Genomic DNA, 19,606 nt, shown 5'->3' with positions numbered 1-19,606 from the left:
AGCTTAAAAATATCATTGAAATTATATACATCGTGGAAGCAGGCCATTCAGTCCATCAAATCCACACTTACCTCCAAAGAGCTTCCAACCCAGAACCACCCCTCTACTCTGTCCCTGAATCCCCAAATTTCCCATGCTAATCCACCTAGCCTGCATGTCTTTTGGACTGTGGGAGGAAACCAGAGCACCTAGAGGAAACCCATGCAGAAACAGGGAGAATGTGCAAACTCCATACAGACAGTCACGCGAGGGTGGAATCGAACCCGGGTCCCTGGAACTGTGAAGCATCAGCGCTAACCACTGAGCCATCATGCTGCACCGTATCACACCATTCAAAGGACAGATTCTTCTGGCTATTTGTAGAATATTTGCCACATGTAATTACTTTTTCCAACTTGAAGGAAAAATAAATCACAATTGATCTTGGTTTAACAGTGAACAGAGTGGGCGAGTATTGTGTGGAGTGATGCGAATTGGATTGGTTGCAAAGGGTTTGCTGATAAAGGGGGACCTGGATTTGGAGCTTGTACTGATGTGTAAAGAAAAGCCGACCGAGAAGTTATTACACACTGTCTATACCAATCTGCCAACACAAATAGAGGTGAGTTCAGAATACTCTGTTTTGCTTGATAGGTAAATGCTCCATTGTGTAAACTGCAGTTAAACATGACTGCATGTTTGAAATGTTGGATTTAGTTTATATAACACACTGATTATACATTTTGGCAAAAGTTATTAAAATTAAGATCTAATCCAGTAAAAATCCATCAACCTATTGTGGGTAGTTGAAGCAGACCCCATGGAATCTCATGACATCACGTCAAACATGGGCAAGGAAACCACCTGATTTACCCCTCTGTGTCTCCCTCTTTCACGTTCTCCCTCCCTTTCACTCATTGGCGGTCTCCCTCGTGCTCTCTTGCATGTGTGCTCTCTCATGCTTGTACTCTGTCTCTGCCGCGTGCACGTACTCTCGAGTGTGGGAACATGGGCCCTCTCTTCACAATATGCTGATGTATGTATAATCTGTTTTGAGTTTTATGTGCATATAAAGAGCCATATTTTGTTTCTTTAGATTAAATTAAATGTGTCGATGTTTTAAAATTTTGGCACCTTTAGAAACTTTCAGAAGAAAAATACGAAGTTGAGAAGTGTGCAGAAGAAGCAGCTATTACTGTTCAAAATACAAAAGAACCCAAGTTGACACTCAAGATTATTCTTAGTTCTCCAGTGGTGAGAGATGAAATGGAAAAGAAGGAAGATGGAGGTATATTGCCCAGCATTTTTCAGATACGTGTTACATGTTTTCTATATTGTTGCTTGCTTGTAAGACTTCTGTGGTCTTGCAGAGCAGGTTTGAACACGCCTTGAAAATAACTTCTGTGGTTTCAGCAGTCACTTACAGCAAAGCATGCAGACCATTTTAAAAATGAAAAGCAAAGAGTTCCTTTTCCAGAATTTCAAACATTTGTTATTTTACTTCTGATTTCTAAATAAATTGTTACCTATAGACTTATGATATTGAAATACAGCACCATCTTAAGTAAAACTGAGTATTCCGTATGTAAAGGTGTACAGTTCCATATCAGTAAATCTTATTTATATTTCACATATTTCACAGAACCTGTTCTGTCCATGTAAATGTTGTAAGACTTCCTGCATTTTTCAATAATCTATACAGTGTCAATTTGCCCCATCTCAGTGCTGTAAAATACAAACAATGCACAAACCAATACAAACAATAATGCATTTTAATTCAGAAGCATTCACCAATGTAGAACCAAACATTATACTGTCCAAATGTATTCATGTGTTTTGGAAGGGAATAGCATATAAGGAATAGCATATAGTTAACGTTTGTGCAGAATGTTAGAAGTATTTAATGGTACGAGCATAACAGCATATGTAGCCAATGCAGTTTTTTAAAACTAACTTGTTAAGCACAGATTACATTTTCTGACTCTAATTTAAAAATCTGTAATTTAGATGCACTGCTCTTATATCATATGTAACTTACAAGAATGGGACTTTGAATCCAAAGGTTATTTGATATTCAAACAGTCAGTATAAATATGATTGATTATCTTTAAATATGCCTTGAGTGCATTTATTTAAAATGCTTGAAACTTAGAACAGCACTGAGATTGGGAAAGAAAAACAGCTGGTAAGAATAAAGTAGTGTTAATTTGTTTTTATTGTTTACTTGTAGGCTTTTTTTTTGGTTTAGTCTCCAAAGCGTGTCAGTGGTAGTTTGTTGAGCCTTACTGGACAATGTCAGACCTTTGACCAACTGGCCGCTCTCTGTCATGGGAATGGAGGCAGCTGTGCCCACCTGGGCAGGAGGGGACTCCCTGTTGCTGTTCTCCCCATTTCTAGACTTGCTACAAGTCCCTTCAGTAATATTACTACTGTTCAGCAAGAAATTATGGTATAAAATAAGCTTAGAAACTCAGAACATATTTCCAAATAAACTCCATTAGTAAAAAAAAACTGATTTAAGTACACATTAGTTTCAAAGTTAATACCATCCAGAATTTCCTGCCTCACAGTATGCTATACAGTCACTAATCAGCACCCAAAGCAATGTGGGCTTTAGGAGCCTTACTCAGCTGTTTACATTTTGTCTTCTACGAATGATTCATGTGCATTCATGCCCTGCTCTCTGGGTTGGGGGAAATCTTGAGGTTGCTTGTGCTGTTGCATAATTTGAAAAGTTGAGATAAGCAGGTTGTTGACATTTACGACCATGTGACTTACAATTATAGGTTTGAAATTAATGCGTTGACAGCAACAAAAATTGAAGAAATTTGAGTTAAACTTTCAGTTAGTACTTGGGTTGACTGTTACCATTGCTTTGACTTCGCCAATATTTTAACATTTTAGCATTTTCTAAAAACCCAATATAGGGTCATACAGCACGGATATAAAGCTTCTTGAAATGTTTATTGGATTCATGCTGCTTGAAGTGTAGTTTGGGTGTCAGTAAAACTTTACATTGGCAGTGGGCATAATTTTCCCTGCTGAAAATCTTTCTGCCATAAATTCTGGATCTATTACGCAGGGAGTTATATGCTTTGCTGTCACCATAAACCATGGAGCACTTCTTTATTTGATGGTAAAACTAGCATGTTGGAAGCTTACATTAATTTCAAACTCAAGATTGTACAGGGCATGAAGTGAATACATGAGTGTTTTAAAAGGGACTTTGATGCAAGTCTATCCCATTCACTGCCTGCTCTTTGTCCCTTGCCCTTATCTTTTTTTCCTGTAGAACTTGCATGTAAAAGATGACTGACTGCAAAAAGAATGTATTGTTGTATTTCAATACAAGTTTGTAGAAGAGCTGTTTTAATGCAATGAACTGGATTGCAAGAACCTTTCAAAACAAACCAGAATTTTATAGTGGGAGCACTGCTAAGATTAACCATAGCCCTTGGACATCAAAACAAGCTGAAGCTATGTTTATAGTTTTGAAACAACATGGTAATAAGCCTTTTTTGAGGGAGGTGGGGGAAAGGACATGGCTAAGTGATGATGAAGTGAGTAAGATTTTTCAAATTGATATGTTTTGATACTGAATTGCATGGTTAGAAAAAAAAATTGCCCATGCAGACAGTCATCCTTTATGCTGTCTAATCCAATGTTTTAGACTATTAACCACCCATCTACAGCAGTTTATCTTTGTATCCCTTGTGTAAGAAATATTGTACTTTATAGCAGATGTTTTTGTTGCTTTAAAAGGCAGAAAACTCCAACTGTTTGAAAATATTTGAAATTATTATATTCTTTAAATTTCAGTAGGGGTTAACTGCCACATTGAGTTTCTGTTACATTTTAATGCCTTTGTTGCAGGTGTCTACCGGTAGTTTATTTCTAGCAGAATCTAAAGCCAACTGACAGTTTTGGTGAGAATTTCTCAGAAAACAAGAACTTCCACAAGTTGCACTTGCATAAGGCATTAAAATGATAAGGCCATACATAGCTAATTTCTGGTTCCCTGGGTCCTCAATGTTGATGTTATGTCGCAGCAATGAGTGAATTGCAAAACTAAAGTGGCATTTTTACATTACTTTGATAGTGTAAGCTCTTCATTTTGATCACAAGTTGAAATTATTATGAAGGGAAATACAAGCTGAAGAATTCAAAAGTTTGAGAGTAAGTCTTGTTTTCTCCTATTCATTATTTTAATATAGAACTACCCAAGAAACCAGAAATTAAGGAGGCCTGTCTAACAGTCAACAAAAGTATCTGCTGTGTGGTATAATCTGTTGTGGTCTGCATTTTAAATAAGACTCAGAATCATATACTCTGCAGTTGATATGCCATTGATTCGTATCCCGAATGAATGCCTTTTGCTTCTGTCTCACATGTTCACGTTACTGTAAATGGCTGTTGTAGTAACCACAATGCACTATTAAACCATTAAAATTTCTGGGAGCCTTGTTTGCCTAGGATGCTGCCACTCCCTAGTACTGAATGACAGAAACCCCTTGGTCAAACTGTATCTGTCTTCTTATTCCATTCACCAGTAGAAAATTTTGCGATGAAAGATCCACCGGACTTATTGGACAGGCAGAAATGCCTAAACGCCTTGGCGTCTCTGCGACATGCCAAATGGTTTCAGGTTGGCTACTTGTTCTTACCTTATTGTTATTGTAGCCTTATGAGGTTTTAATGTTAAAGCTGTTTGTTATATTGAAACACTTGATGCTATTCATTTGCTCTTTGTAGCTTTGGTACTCTGCGCACAGTTTAAGCTCAGTCGGTATACTACAATAGGTAGATAGTTTACTTTTACTCGTTATCATGAGGCTACAAAAGCAATCGTTAAACATTTATCCTTCTTGTTTGTATTTGAAATCGGTCATTCTAGAGATGGAGTTTGTTCTCTGTAAATTTTCATTTTTGTTTGCATGATAATTTAATTTAACTTTCTAAGTTACTGAAAAGTACCAAGGTACTACGTAATTTGCATCTGCAAAGCCAATGATAATTATATCCTATCACATGATATCACAACAATTCTGTATGTTTTAGGCAAGGGCAAATGGATTAAAGTCATGTGTAATTGTGATTCGTATTCTGCGTGATTTATGCAACAGAGTGCCCACATGGGGACCATTGAAAGGCTGGGTAAGTTTAAATATAGACTGTTCCCCTATCAAACAAAATGGCCCAAACACACTGAAACTTTTGAATAACATTATGGTTTAATTAAGTGTAGCAGTTTGACACAACAAGTATAGCTTTATATTCATGCAAACTTCTGAAGGATTTATTTTGGTGAAATCATAATTAACTTTATCTCTTGGCACTAACCAGGTGAATTTGAAGTAAGAACTTGGGATTATATTTATTTGGAAATAATCTTGAAAATCTTTCTTCACATTTGAAGGGTGTAATTTTGTGAAAATAAAGTCTCCATTACATGTTACCTTATGTGACTGATCTCTTGTTCCTTATTGTATTTAGCCCCTTGAACTTATTTGTGAAAAAGCCATAGGTACTAGTAATAGACCACTAGGGGCTGGTGAAGCCTTGAGACGTGTAATGGAGTGCTTGGCATCAGGAATTCTTCTCCCTGGTAAGATTCTCAATTAACAATTAACAAATATATTGCAATAGGTTGCTCATATTAGAATTTAGTATTTTGACATTTTTTCCAAAAGTTCTATATCAATTTTAATAGGCTAGATAATGTGGTGTGGTGTTCGGTTTTTGTATGAAGCTTTCCGAATTAGTGGTGACTGCCAAATTCTAGGATAGAATTGACTGAAATCAGCTAAAGTGCATAAGATTTAACATTATCCTTGATAAATTTCACCTGAAATTTATGTTCAGTTTATTAGAATAGTTATTAACTAAGCAGTTACTAAGTGCTGCACTTTGACAGAGAATTTATGCTACTACATGTATGCTGCTTGAAATGTAAAATCTTAGTTTATTTTCTTTGCAGGTGGTCCAGGATTACATGATCCTTGCGAAAAAGATCTAACTGATGTGTTAATCTCAATGACTCCTCAGGAAATGGACAACATTACTCATAGTGCCCAGGTATGGTTGATAATCAGGATAATGACCATTGAAAATTTTTGTTGGGTAAAATAGAATTGTAGTAAATCTTAGGAATTATTCTTCACATTATGAAACATTTGGCTTGTTTTTGAAAATAGGTACATTCAGATCACCTGTACCTGTAAACAGTAATTGCTTGTATGTAGTTATGTAAATTTAATGCGGAAGAAAATATATTTACGAATTTAGTATGTCTTTACAAAGTACGGAAAGTGATAATTATGAAAGCTTTTCATTTAAATGAAAGGATTTAACTGACTAAGTAAATGAGATGGGAGTCATAGAATCCTTGCAGTGTGGAAGCAGGCCATTCAGCCCATTGGTCCCAGTCCCAACCCCACCCCATCCCCACCTGTAACCTGTATTTCCCATGGTTAACCCCCCTAGCCTGCACATTCCTGGACACTATGGGCAATTTCACATGGCCAATCCACCTAACCTGCACATCTTTGGACTGTGGGAGGAAACCGGAGCATCCGGCAGAAACCCATATGGAGTATGACCTATATGGAATGTAATACCCTGCATGAATCTTTGGGCCAATGCTGTGTTTGTTTGCTGTGCATTCTGTTACGTGGACTAGGTATGATAAAACCTGGTGAGATTATCTCTATCTGTAAATATTGGGAAATGTATATATAAAAACTACACATAAGCCTCCCTCCCCATCTCCTTGTCAAAGCCTATCAACATGTACTTCCAGTCCTTTCCTCCTCATGTACTTTAGTATTAAACTTAAAATTGTTTCTTCTTTTCCTGTAACTTGTTGGGACTGTCAAATTCCCAAACAACAGAAAACCCAGATGAAACCTGCCTGGATTTGAATTGCCATTGGAGCTCTTGGAAGAGAAAAAAGGATCAGGGAGGAAAAAAATCCAGGCAATGGTGTGAATTAAACTTAGTGTTGTTTCTAAGCATCGATAGGTAGCCTGGCTGTGATTGGAAGCATACTGTGTGGAGAATCTTGGGAAAGTTCATACAACTTAGTAATCAGGAAGCATTAGTTATTCCTTCAAAGCTGTTATTAATAGACTATATCCCTGTGTAATGTGATGTCTATTTGACATTCTCCTCAGTTTTGATAGGCTGTTCAAATATAATGGCATTAAATATAATGGAACTTGATATTCACTTTGATATTCTGCTGGAAGTGCATATGGGCAATCAGAAACCAAAGTCCTAGCAATTCTTCCACCAATTGTGAGTGCAATTCTAGCTCATTTGCATATGTTATGCACATGACCAGTGATCACACTGAGCCATTCCTGGCTTGTACAGCTCACTTCATTCCCTGGGTAAATTGCTCAGCCATTTATGAAACTCTTCCATGTTAGCTAACTCAAAACCAGTCTAAAATCTTGCATAAACCTATGAAATTGTAACTAGTTTATTTGTATATCTTGTGCATGCAGCACGCACTTAGACTCATGGCCTTTGGTCAAATCTACAAAGTACTGGAGATGGACCCACTTCCATCAACAAGAACCTCCATTCAAAAATGGTCCAGATCTCTGAATGAGCGAGACGGTGAGCAAAAGTTCATTTTTTTGCAAGATGCAATTTGACATGCTGATCTGTGTTTTGCAAGTATTAACATTAGAAAACTGTCAGCATTCACTGTTGCCCGTCTGAGTTAATTTCTTGAGTCTGCAGACATGCAATTAAATGGGGAAACCAGAGTTGCTGTGATTGATTCTAATATTTTCTAATCGGCCTGTTCATAAATGCTATGATGCACCTCTGGAGCAGGTGAGTCTTGAACCTGGGCCTCCTGTTCAGAGGTAGGGACACTACCACTGCACCACCTTTGATTCTACACTTGTAGTGGAGGACCTGTTGGAAGTTTCCACACAATGCTGTCAAGAAAGAATTAATCAACTGACAACCTGACTGTTTTATGCTTTTACCTGATAAAAACAAATCCTGAAAAAGTTGCAACTTGTGGAATGAGGTGTAACTGAGGTTTTATAGCATACTAAACTTATGGTCACAGCTTAGTAGCCTCATTGACCATGCAAGGTTGATTTTATATTTATGGAATGTCATTTCCTCTGAAGTAAATTTAAATCACATTTGGGGTTAGATATACCAATTTCTATTTCAATGCCATGTTTATAATGTAATTATTTTCCTATTTGTAAAATATTAATTAACTGAAATATTAAGTGTGTTTGTTTTTCTTCTGATTTACTATCTGAGAATAATTAAATGTGATTGGCAGCTTACCCTGCTTAATAGCACGATTACTTGATGCCTGGAGATCATATTTCATATAAACTATGGAAAATTTAAGTTCAGTTTATTCAGCCACTGAGACAGCCCTCTCATTCAAGGAACAAATCTAGTGAATCTTTGTTGGACTGCCTCCTGAGGAACCATATCATTGTTTAAAAATTGAGAGCAAAACTCTGCACAATGCACCAGATGTGGTCTTGTCTTTAGTTCTGTATACTTATGGCATGACTTTCTTATCCTTGTACTCCAGTCCACTTGTAATAATGGCTAGCATGTTATTTGCCTTTTTACTGTCTTGCTGTACCTGGAATATTTTAATAATGGCTTGATGTTAAAAGTATTGGTCTCAGCCCCGTTCATATTGAATTTGAATGAATAATTTGAATAAAACTAAAACTGAATATTTGACTTGATGAAACTACCGACTGAAATCGGGGACTAAAAGGAAAGCTGAATACAGTGTAAAATTACAAAGATTGCATTTGCTTTTTTAGAGCAGATTTATGGCTCTGTGGAGCGAGGTCTCCAGCATCACCTTAGTGTGTGGCATAAGGCTGATGAAACATTCAATATCCAGTCAACCAAAGTTTAGACAACTGATCTGTGGAGAAAAATGTTTATCACTATAAGAACAGTTGTTGTCATCATTGTTAAACCCTCAAAACCAGGATGACATCATGGTGATTTGACTCATTAGCCCTATCCTAGATCAACCTTCTTTAGGAAGACAGGATAAGAGTTGCCAAGGAAACAGATCTCTCTCTCCGTTTATTATTGTCAGTTCTCCACAACAGTCTATATAGTCAGTTTTGGACTTGAGGTGCAGCTTGTTGGATAGGCATTGCCATGCAGTACAATTGCAGCAAGTTCCTCCAATGTACCAATTTTAGGGATCATTACATCCGCTAAGTGCATTTTATAAGATATTGCTATCTGCTTAGGAAGCCATGACTTTTTATTTTAAATAGACAAAATTAGAAATCTTTCTTACTCAGTAAAAGTTTAAAGCTTCAAGATTCCATGATTTTTAAGCAACTAAATTTTTTCACATACAAAAGTCACCAATTCAAACTGTTAATATTATGTACAATATATGCTAAAATCCAAAGTTAACATGCAGTAAATATGACTCAACAGGCAAACTGATTACAACAAAATGACCAGTACAACAGAACCTACAAAATCTCTAAGCAGTCCACCCAGACGTTAGTGATCATTGAGTCATTAAAGAAAAAAGTCCTGCGATCACTGTTTTTCTCTCAAGACACCTCGGCTTCTATCCTGGCTGCTGGTTTCCCTTTAAGAACAGCTCCAACTCAGCCTGAAGACCCTCTTGCTTCTTTGGCTACAAGAAATTTTCAGACAACAGAACTCCAACTGAGACTGCCCCAGTGATTGTTTCCTTAACAGCTGTTCAATCTCTTCTGTGATTGCATCCCACTGAAATTGATCAGGTTACACCTCAATATCTCATCATGTGAATGATCCCAACTATCTCTAGTATAAGTAAACCACTATTTTAGCTTGCCTGTGCTATCACTGCTTCCTAGCTGCACAAAGCAAATGACGACTGCTCTGCAGTTCTGACACCTGGACCGATCGGTGTCCAGTGAAATCTTTCACGCAGGTTCAGCCTCAGTTTTGAGGCAAGATCTGATGTATCTGTTGGTGCTTTCTACAGCTTAAATGTACGGCCCCCTCCAAGAATGCGTTAATATAGATCCCCTCATAAATAGCTTAAAAAAATAAGAATAGTAGGCCAATCAGTTCATTAAGCCTACTCCACTAATCAGTATGCTCATGTGTTCTATTTGTGACCTTAACTTGATATTCCTGACTGCCCCCTCCATACCATATGGTTGCTTTGTGAATTAAAAATCTGTCCAACTCACGTTTTGTTATGTTCTGTTATGCAGTTTCCACTGATCCCTGAAAGCGAATTCCAAACACTGACAACCCTCAGGAAATTTCTCTTTATCTCCATCTTAAATGGGGGACTTTTTATTAAACTGGCTAGTTGTTGATTCCGTTAGGGGAAACGCTTCCTCAGTATCTAACCCAGGAATATCTGAGATGCTGCAGTATATATAGTGCATAGCAAAAGTAAGTTTGTGGTTTTTACACTGTGGAGCTTGATAATTTTATTTGTGCATCAACTGATTACCTATCTGCTTGGTTCATCAATTATGACCAAGATCTAATTTGTTTTAGGGGAACTAAGAGGCTACTTAGGGTTGATGCAGTTTCTCCAAATTGATAACTGCTTGACTTATCACCTAATTAACAAGTCTTCTAGGTTATTTCAAGTTCATATCAACGAATAGGATGATAGTGGCTTTGTTGAGGTTGTAGTGGCAAATTGGTAATCTGTAGATCCAGGCTAATGCTCGTCAGGGCCATGAGTTCAAATCCTACCATGGCAGCTGGCAGGATTTAAGGACCCTTGTGGCACAATGGTAGTGTCCCTGCATTTGAGCCAGAAGATCAGGATTCAAGTCCTGTCTGTGCTGGCGTGTTGTAAAAGCTCTGAATGGGTTGCTTAAAACTAAACTGAACAGCAACAGGAAATATTGAACCTCTCTTGAAGTGTACTTTTTAAAGATTATTCAGTTGTAACGTCTGACAAAGTGTCTTGAGTGTTCTTAAAATTAATAATATATAAATAGAAATATTTTCCATGTTCTAATGTTAAGAAACAAAACTGTAGAGTTGTCTTATGGAGGTTCTGAAACAGCGAGCTAAAGTCATTGCTTAAGACTATTGCATGACCAAACATCAGTGATTAGCACTGATGGACTGACCTCTGTGGTCTCTCCTTAATTTTGGTACATTAATGAAAGACCACAACAGTTTGAGAATCTCCAAGATTATTGCTTCAGCATATCAAATCAGCCACTGCACAACATTTTCCTCAAACATTTTAAAATAAAGTACATACTTTCAAGAAGAACATAAAGATCACAAAAATAAAAGAATCTTTGGAATTCTTTACCCCCGAGGGCTGTGGGTGCTCAGTCTGAGTATGTTTGATGTAGACATTGGTGGTCAGAAAGCTATTAATAGCGCAAAGGATTATGAGCATAGTGTCAGTAAAAGGCATTGAAGCATTTGATCAGCCATGATCTTATTAAATGGTAGAGAAGGCTGGACAAGCTGAAAAGCCTACCCTCCTCCTTAAATCCTATCTAGAAGAATCATAATGGTCACATCCCATAGTGTTGCAGTACAAACCATAATTTTGTTGACAAGATCTTTCACTTAACAAAAAGTGAGGTAAAATGCTTCAGGTTTTTTTGCAGGTCCACTCTCAGTACCTTTGAAGAGACCATATGAAGATGGTATGGGAGACGACAAAGATCCAAATAAAAAGATGAAAAGGAACCTGAGAAAAAGTATGCTAATATATACATTTCTCCATCAATATACCATAGACAATAGAACACTTGGGCATGTTTCAACTTCTGTTTTTAATTATCTAGACTGTTGGATACCCAATGTGTAACTATCTCTTCCATGTGGATAAATCTAAAGCACAAGTTTCTAGTGATAATTCTATTACATTTATTTTAACAGTGAAGTAACATAAATCTACCAACACTCTTTCTGACATTTTTATTCAAAACAGCTTGGGTTTTCTGTAACCACAAGTTACTATCCTTTGTTAATACTTATACTGAAGGTGGAGTTTAGAATATGAATTCTTTTTTAACCTTGAAGAATAAGAATACTTAAGAATATGATGCTTTATGCCTAGTTTCTCAGTGTGAAGGACATTATTATGGTCTTAATTTTAATATAGATTAACTACCCAATGTGAAACAATGCGACATGTATTATATGATCAATCGAAAGCCATTAGCCCCAACAAACCAGTCTTTTTGATCAATATCAACACTCAGCTTTCTCGTCAAAGTCCTCAGTGCATTTTCTCAGAAAAATATCCAAATATCCTTTTGAATTGATTTATGTTACTGACCTCAGGAGACTTACATGTGAAATCGTTTTCCTTGCATCCATTGTTAAGTTCTATTTTTAACTGTCCTCTCAGTTTTTGAACTTTGAGTAAGCAATACCATTTTGTTTGGACCACTTTTTGCTATCATCGAAAGATTCTGAAAAGCCTTGTTGAGTTATTTCTAAATGAATTCTTTTGCAATAAGAGTAAGTGACATGATATCTATCTTTCCTCAACTTTCTGACATGTAATATTACCTCTGTTGCCCTCCATGGCACCTACTCAAGGCTGTCAATATCATCATACGAAAACCAATGCACGTTTCCTCAGTGCATTCAGTTTACTTGCATTCAAGCTTGTCAACATTGTATAGAAATATAAATGTATTCAAGTCCTGGATTTTTACATCTGCATACTTTTATGTCACAACAGATTTCAGTGAAGTGCCATGGTAAGTATGTCAAAAAGAACAGTGGTTTTTTTTATTTCACCAAGGAAAACAACTGCAGATTCTGTCTTTACAAATAGCAGGATAGCACAAGTGAATATTTGACAACAGTGAAAATACTCAATCAGGGATTTACTGCATGCTTTTTAAAATGGAATGAAATATTTTGAGAAATTGTCGGACATACTTTCTAAATGATATAATAAATGTTCAAAATGCATTTGAGGTCCCAAATATTAGACTTGTAAACAGCAAGACCCATGGTGACGTGACAGCCTAGATAAAAGGACAGAAAGCAAAAACAAAAGAACAAGTTCATGTTTTCTTTGGATAGTCAGAATGTAGTCCATGGTATGTTCTATTCATCTGAGTTGGAGCTTTTTCTGATTTTCCATAAATGTGAATGAGCTGGATGTTGGTAGAGAGGGAATTGTATCCAAAGAATACAGGAAACTGGAGGAAAGATGTGGATGCATAAGAAAAGATTGATAATTAAGGGAACTGGGTAGAGTGGCAAATGCAATTCATAGTGTCATCACAACACAGGAGACCATCATATAAATGAACAATGGGTGGAAGCTGGTAAATGGTAAAATTTTTGATTTGATGTACAGGCACAGAATTATGCAGATATGTGGCTTATTAAAAGCAATACTGCAGATGGAAACAGTTTCAAAAAGTCAAAGATTCTGTACTAAATATGTGGGACTTGGATTACAGAAGAAGTAACAATAGAGAAAATAGTCTGTACTGACTTGAATGTAGGAAGGTTGATCAATAACTTTGCAGATGAGACAAAAATTGGTGGGGTAGTAAGCAGTGAGGAGGGTAGCCTTAGTTTATAGAGGAATATAAATGGGCTGGTCAAATGAGCTGATCGGTATTAGATGGAATTCAATCCAGTGAAGGTGAGGTGATGCACCTGGGCAGGACAAACCAGGCCAGGGATTTTATGATTCACAGTAGGATCCTGGGAAACACTGAGGATCGGAAGAACCTTGGAATGCATGTGTACCCATCCCTTAAAGCATCAGGACTTGTAGGTAAAGTGGTTAAGAAAGCATTTTGGATACTTGTTTTTATTGGCTGATACATAGAGTTTAAGAGCCGGGTGGTTATGCTAGAACTGTATAAAAAGCTGGCTAGCCACAGTATTGTGTGCAGTTCTGGAAACCACGTTATCAGAAGAATGTGACAGTTCTAGAGAGGTTGCAGAGAAGATTTACCAGAATATTGGTCTGCGTTGGAGTGTTTCAGTAATGAAGGGAGATTGAACAGACTGGTTTGTTTTCATTGGAGCAGAGGAGGTTGACAGGGGACATGATAGTGATGTATAAAATTATGAGGGGCGTATATAGGATAGACAGGAAGAAACTTTTCCCCTTGATAGACGGATCAATAACCAGAGAGTATAGACTTAAGGTAAGGAGCAAGAGGATTTTAAGAGGATATGCGAGAAAAAACTTTTTCACCCAGAGTGAGGGGAGGCAATGTCCTAGTGGTATTATCGCTGGACTGTTAATCCAGAGACCCAGATAATGCTCTGGGGATATGGGTTCGAATCCCACTACGGCAGATGGCGGAATTTGAATTCAATGAATCTCTGGAATTAAAAATCTAATGGTGACCATGAATCCATTGTCAATTGTCAGCGGGGAAAAAAAACCCCATCTGGTTCACTGATGTCCTTTAGAGAAGGAAACTGCCGTCCTTACCTGGTCTGGCCTACGTGTGACTCCAGACCCACAGCAATGTGGTTGCTCTAAATTGCCTTCTGGGCAATTAGGGATGGGCAATAAATGCTGCTTGGTCAGCAATGCCCTCATCCCGTTTAATGAATAAAAAATAAACCTGGAACTCTCTGCCTGTAAGGATGTAAAAAGGTAAAAACCCACAAGTGTTATTAAGTGTTTAGATGTGTGCTTGCGCTGCCAAGGCAAACAAGGCTATGAGCCAAGTGCTAAAAAATGGGATTGGAATAGTTAGTTGTTTTTGAGTGGTGATGGATTGAATAATTTCCATGCTCTAGATCTCTCTGAATCTGTGATTTTGTGGTGAACAGAGGGACCTTTTGCCTGCATGTTCACTGGTCCCTTAAATCAGTGGGACATTTAAATAGAGTGGTTAAGAAGGCATTTGAATACTTGCCTTTATTGTCAGAGGCTTAGAGTTTAAGAGCAGGGAGTTGATTCTGGAACTGTATAAAGAGTAGCTGTGGCCTAGCCAAACAGTATTGAATGCGCTTCCTGAATTCACATTATAGGAGAGACATTACAGGTTATGGTGATTGTGTGGCGAAATGGAGCTGAGTCCACAGAGGGATCATGGCTGATCTTAATGGCGGAGCAGGCTCAAGGGACAAGATGACTTACTCCTGCTCCTATTTCTTATGTTCTTATGATGTGGTTGTTCTGGAGAGAGTTCAGAGGAGATTTACCAGGATGTTGCCTGGGCTGGAGAGTTTCAGTTATGAAGAGAGATTGGATAGACTGGAATTGTTTTCATTAGAGCAAAGGAGACTGAGGGGGACATGATTGAGCTGTATAAAATTGAGAGGCATAGACAAGAGTGGGAGATGGGAGGAAACTTTTTCCCTTGGTGGAGGGATTAGTAACTGCCCCAGACTTGATGGGCTGAAAGGCCTTTTTCTGTGCTGTAGACCTCGATAACTCTGATCAGTGCACGTCACCCTATAAATTATATTAGTTGCATGAAAAGATGAAATTTATTTGATTTATTCAAATGATGCAAGTGTTGAGAGGGTATGAAATAGCTAGACAAACTTTGGCTATATTCTCTGGAATACAGTTTAGGGTGAGATTATTGAAATGTTGAAAACAATTGAGTGCATTGAAAGATTATTTCCAATGGTTAAAGGATCACAATGCAGGCCATACATTGAAGCTTTGTTCAAACAAAATTATTGGAATCTGGAAGAGATCATTAAAACATCTGTCACTTTTGAAACTGAAACATTCAATATTTAAGAGTAAAATTATTTATAGTTCTTAAAGGTTTAAATGATTATGTATTAAAAGGATAGATGTAAAGAACAAGATAATGAGATTATAGTTGGTGCTAATACCTTCAAAGGCATGAGTAAAATAGCCTCCCTCCATGCTTCCATTTCTATTTCTAAACTTGAATGGTGAATGGAGCATTTAGAACTGTATTTTTGAGTTAGGCTAAAATATTGGTAGTTGCAGGTTTGGCATTAGCTAGCAACATTGGGAGCTACTTAAGATAGCAAATTAAGAGTCTTAAGCAACCCTAAAGCATGTTGACAAAGTGTTGGTTTTTTCTATGGAATGTTGGTATTTGCAAAAAAACTTGTTTATTTTTAGTTTTCAAACTGAAAGAGAGAGAGAGAGATCTCAATGCACAATAACTTGCATCTATAAAGCATTATTTAGCATGGTAAAAGAAGATTCAAGCTTGGGGCCAAAATAACTGAAGTTGCGCCAATAACAGTGTATTAAAAGAAAAGACGTGATCCAAAGGAAACCAGAATAAGACCAGTGGGCAAGTTTCGAGGTTTTCAAAAGTGTAGAGGGAACAAGACTTTGTAGATGAGATTTGGAATTCAGTGAGTTCTGGAGATGGAGTGGGAAGCGATAGAGTTTGACAAGGAGAAGCATAATGTGGGAATAAGGCAGGTGAGAGAACGTAGCACTGACTATGCTACCTAGCCGGTGACGAAACGTTTGCAACCAAACCCACGGGCTCGGTGAGCATGTCTACAACCTTATCCGCAACTCGCTACAAATCTTCTCAAACTTTAAACATAGAGTCCTACAGCACGGAAACAGACCCTTGGGTCCAACTCGTACATGCCAGGCTGATGCCGTCCCAGGGTCTAAATTTCTCAAAATTATTGAGATAGGTATGAAATAAAGACTGATATGGAAGAAAACCACTTGACATTTTAGAATATTGAATTGAACTTCAGCTCCTAGCTTAAACAGGATGTTGATATAATTCTTAAGGAGTGATGGGGTGGTGGATGAAATCAGGAGCGAATTGCAGAGTTTGCAATAGAAATTCATCAGGCTTGTAGATTTCCCATTTAAATTGAGCTGCATTCTAGCTTGTACATGATGTCAAATGGCTCACTGGTAACATGTAGTTCAGGGTGTGGTAAGGGAACTAAAGTCATGGCAGAGCAGGCTTTAGGGGCTTTACTTCTGTTCCTATTTCATATGTCTGCATGTAACCAAAATAGAAAGTAGAAGAAAAGGGGGCCAGAGCTTTAAAGATTATAATGATTTTGAAAGGTTGCATAGGAAATTATGTTAGAGATAAACCTTCTAAGATGTGCACCATTAATGGTGGAGCAAAATGATTGGATATCAATTTGTTACCCATTATCAGAGGTGAGAAAGATATGTGAGATTGTGTGTGGCTGGAATAAGGTTCCGGTTGAAGTCAGAGATAGTAGAAACTGCAGATGCTGGAGAATCTGAGATAACAAGGTGTAGAGCTGGATGAACACAGCAGGCCAAGCAGCATCAGAGGAGCAGGAAGGCTGACGTTTCGGGCCTAGACCCTCCATCAGAAATGGGGGAGGGGAAGGGGGTTCTGAAATAAATAGGGAGAGAGGGGGAGGTGGATAGAGGAGAAGATAGGTGGAGAGGAGACAGACAGGTCAAAGAGGCGGGGATGGAGCCAGTAAGTGTGAGTGTAGGTGGGGAATTAGGGAGGGGATAGGTCAGTCCAGGGAGGACGGACAGGTCAAGGGGGTGAGATGAGGCTAGTAGGTAGGAGATGGGGGTGGGGCTTGAGGTGGGAGGAGGGGATAGGTGGGAGGAAGGACAGGTTAGGGAGGCAGGGACGAGCTGTGCTGGTTTTGGGATGCGGTAGGGGGAGGGGAGATTTTGAAGCTTGTGAAGTCCACATTGGTACCATTGGGCTGCAGGGTTCCCAAGCGGAATATGAGTTGCTGTTCCTGCAACCTTCGGGTGGCATCGTTGTGGCACTGCAGGAGGCCTAGGATGGACATGTCGTCTGAGGAATGGGAGGGGGAGTTGAAATGGTTTGCAACTGGGAGGTGCAGTTGTTTAATGCGAACCGAGCGTAGGTGTTCTGCAAAGCGGTCCCGAAGCCTCCGCTTGGTTTTCCCAATGTAGAGGAGGCCACAGTGGGAACAGCGGATACAGTTTACCACGTTAGCAGATGTGCAGGTGAACATCTGCTTGATATGGAAAGTCTTCTTGGGGCCCGGGATGGGGGTGAGGTATAGGGGCAGGTGTAGCACTTCCTACGGTTGCAGGGAAAAGTGCCGGGTTTGGTGGGGCTGGAGGGAAGTGTGAAGCGGACAAGAGAGTTCCAGAGAGAGTGGTCCCTCCGGAAAGCAGATAAGGGTGGGGAGGGAAAAATGTCTTTGGTGGTGGGGTCGGATTGCAGATGGCGGAAGTGTCGGAGGATGATGAGTTGGATCCGGAGGTTGGTGGCGTGGTATGTGAGGACGAAGGGGATTCTGTTTTGGTTGTTATTGTGGGGAGAGGGTGTGAGGGATGAGTTGCAGAAAATGCGGGAGACACGGTCGAGGGCGTTCTCGACCACTGAGGGGGGGATGTTGCGGTCTTTGAAAAACGAGGACATTTGAGACGTACGGGAGTGGAATGCCTCATCCTGGGAGCAGATGCAGCGGAGATGAAGGAATTCGGAATAGGGAATGGCATTTTTGCAGGAAGGTGGTGGGAGGAGGTGTATTCTAGGTAGCTGTAGGAGTCGGTGGGCTTGAAATGGATATCGATTTCCAGGTGGTTGCCAGAGATGGAAACATAGGGATCCAGGAAGGAGAGGTATCAGAGGTGGTCCAGGTGAACTTAAGGTTGGGGTGGAAGGTGTTGGTGAAGTGGATGAACTGTTCCAGCACCTCGGGAGCACGAGGCGGCGCTGATACAGTCATCGATATAACGGAGGAAGAGGTGGGGTTTAGGGCCAGTGTAGCTACAGAAGAGGGATTGTTCCCGTAACCTACAAAGAGGCAGGCATAGCTTGGGCCCATGCGGGTACCCATGGCTACCCCCTTTGTCTGTAGGAAGTGGGAGGAATTGAAAGAGAAGTTGTGGCTTAGGGGATGAGGGTATTGGTGAAGGGGGACTGGTCGGGCCTGCGGGACCAGAAGAAGCGGAGGGCCTTTAGGCCATGTGTATGGGGAATGCAGGTGTATAGGGACTGGACGTCCATGGTAAAGATGAAGTGTTGGGGACCAGGGAATTGGAAGCTTTGGAGGAGGTAGAGGGTGTGGGTGGTGTCACAGACGTAGGTAGGGAGTTCCTGGACCAAGGGGGAGAAAATGGAGTCGAGCTAGGTGGAGATAAGTTCGGTGGGGCAGGAGCAGGCGGAGACAATGGGTCGACCAGGGCAGTCAGGTTTGTGGGTTTTGGGAAGGAGATAGAAGCGGGCAGTGCGGTGTTGGGGAACGATGAGGTTGGAGGCTGTGGGTGGGAGGTCACCTGAGGTGATGAGGTTGTGGATGGTTTGGGAGATGATATTTTGGTGGTCAGAGGTTGGTCGTGATCAAGGGGGTGGTGGGAGGAGGTGTCAGAGAGTTGGCGCCTGGCCTCAGCGATGTGGAGGTCAGTGCGCCATACTACAACTGTGCCTCCCTTGTCCGCGAGTTTTACGGTGAGGTTGGAATTGGAAAGGAGGAAGCGGAGGGCTGCACGTTCTGTGGGGGAGACGTTGGAGTGGGTGAGAGGGGTGGAGAGGTTGAGGCGATTGGTGTCACGACGGCAGTTGGAGATGAAGAGGTCGAGGGAGGGTAGGAGGCCGGAGAAGGGGTCAGTAGGGGGAGGGTTAGGCTCACGGTTAAAGAAGTAAGCGAGGAGGCGGCGGAAAATCTGTTCAGTGTCCAAGCGTGAGCGGTATTCGTTGATGTGTGGGTG

The 19,606-nt window shown here is 39.7% G+C and overlaps 1 protein-coding gene across 1 annotated transcript in view; it reads left to right on the top strand.

The window, feature by feature from the left end:
- The window catches only part of LOC109928801 (spermatid perinuclear RNA binding protein), a 146,126-nt gene that overhangs the window by 86,865 nt on the left and 39,655 nt on the right, over positions 1-19,606 (top strand). The window contains exons 4-12 of the mRNA XM_048613370.1: positions 436-601; positions 1,120-1,267; positions 4,530-4,624; positions 5,038-5,133; positions 5,473-5,584; positions 5,957-6,054; positions 7,488-7,602; positions 11,610-11,702; positions 12,110-12,112. Of these exons, the coding sequence (XP_048469327.1) occupies positions 436-601; positions 1,120-1,267; positions 4,530-4,624; positions 5,038-5,133; positions 5,473-5,584; positions 5,957-6,054; positions 7,488-7,602; positions 11,610-11,702; positions 12,110-12,112 (926 nt within the window). The remainder of the gene's footprint in view (positions 1-435; positions 602-1,119; positions 1,268-4,529; positions 4,625-5,037; positions 5,134-5,472; positions 5,585-5,956; positions 6,055-7,487; positions 7,603-11,609; positions 11,703-12,109; positions 12,113-19,606) is intronic.

This window comes from Rhincodon typus, chromosome 28, assembly GCF_021869965.1.
Source record: "Rhincodon typus isolate 14 chromosome 28, sRhiTyp1.1, whole genome shotgun sequence".
In the NCBI taxonomy this organism is placed as follows: Eukaryota; Metazoa; Chordata; class Chondrichthyes; order Orectolobiformes; family Rhincodontidae; genus Rhincodon; species Rhincodon typus.
This window is presented reverse-complemented; position numbering and strand designations above follow the sequence as displayed.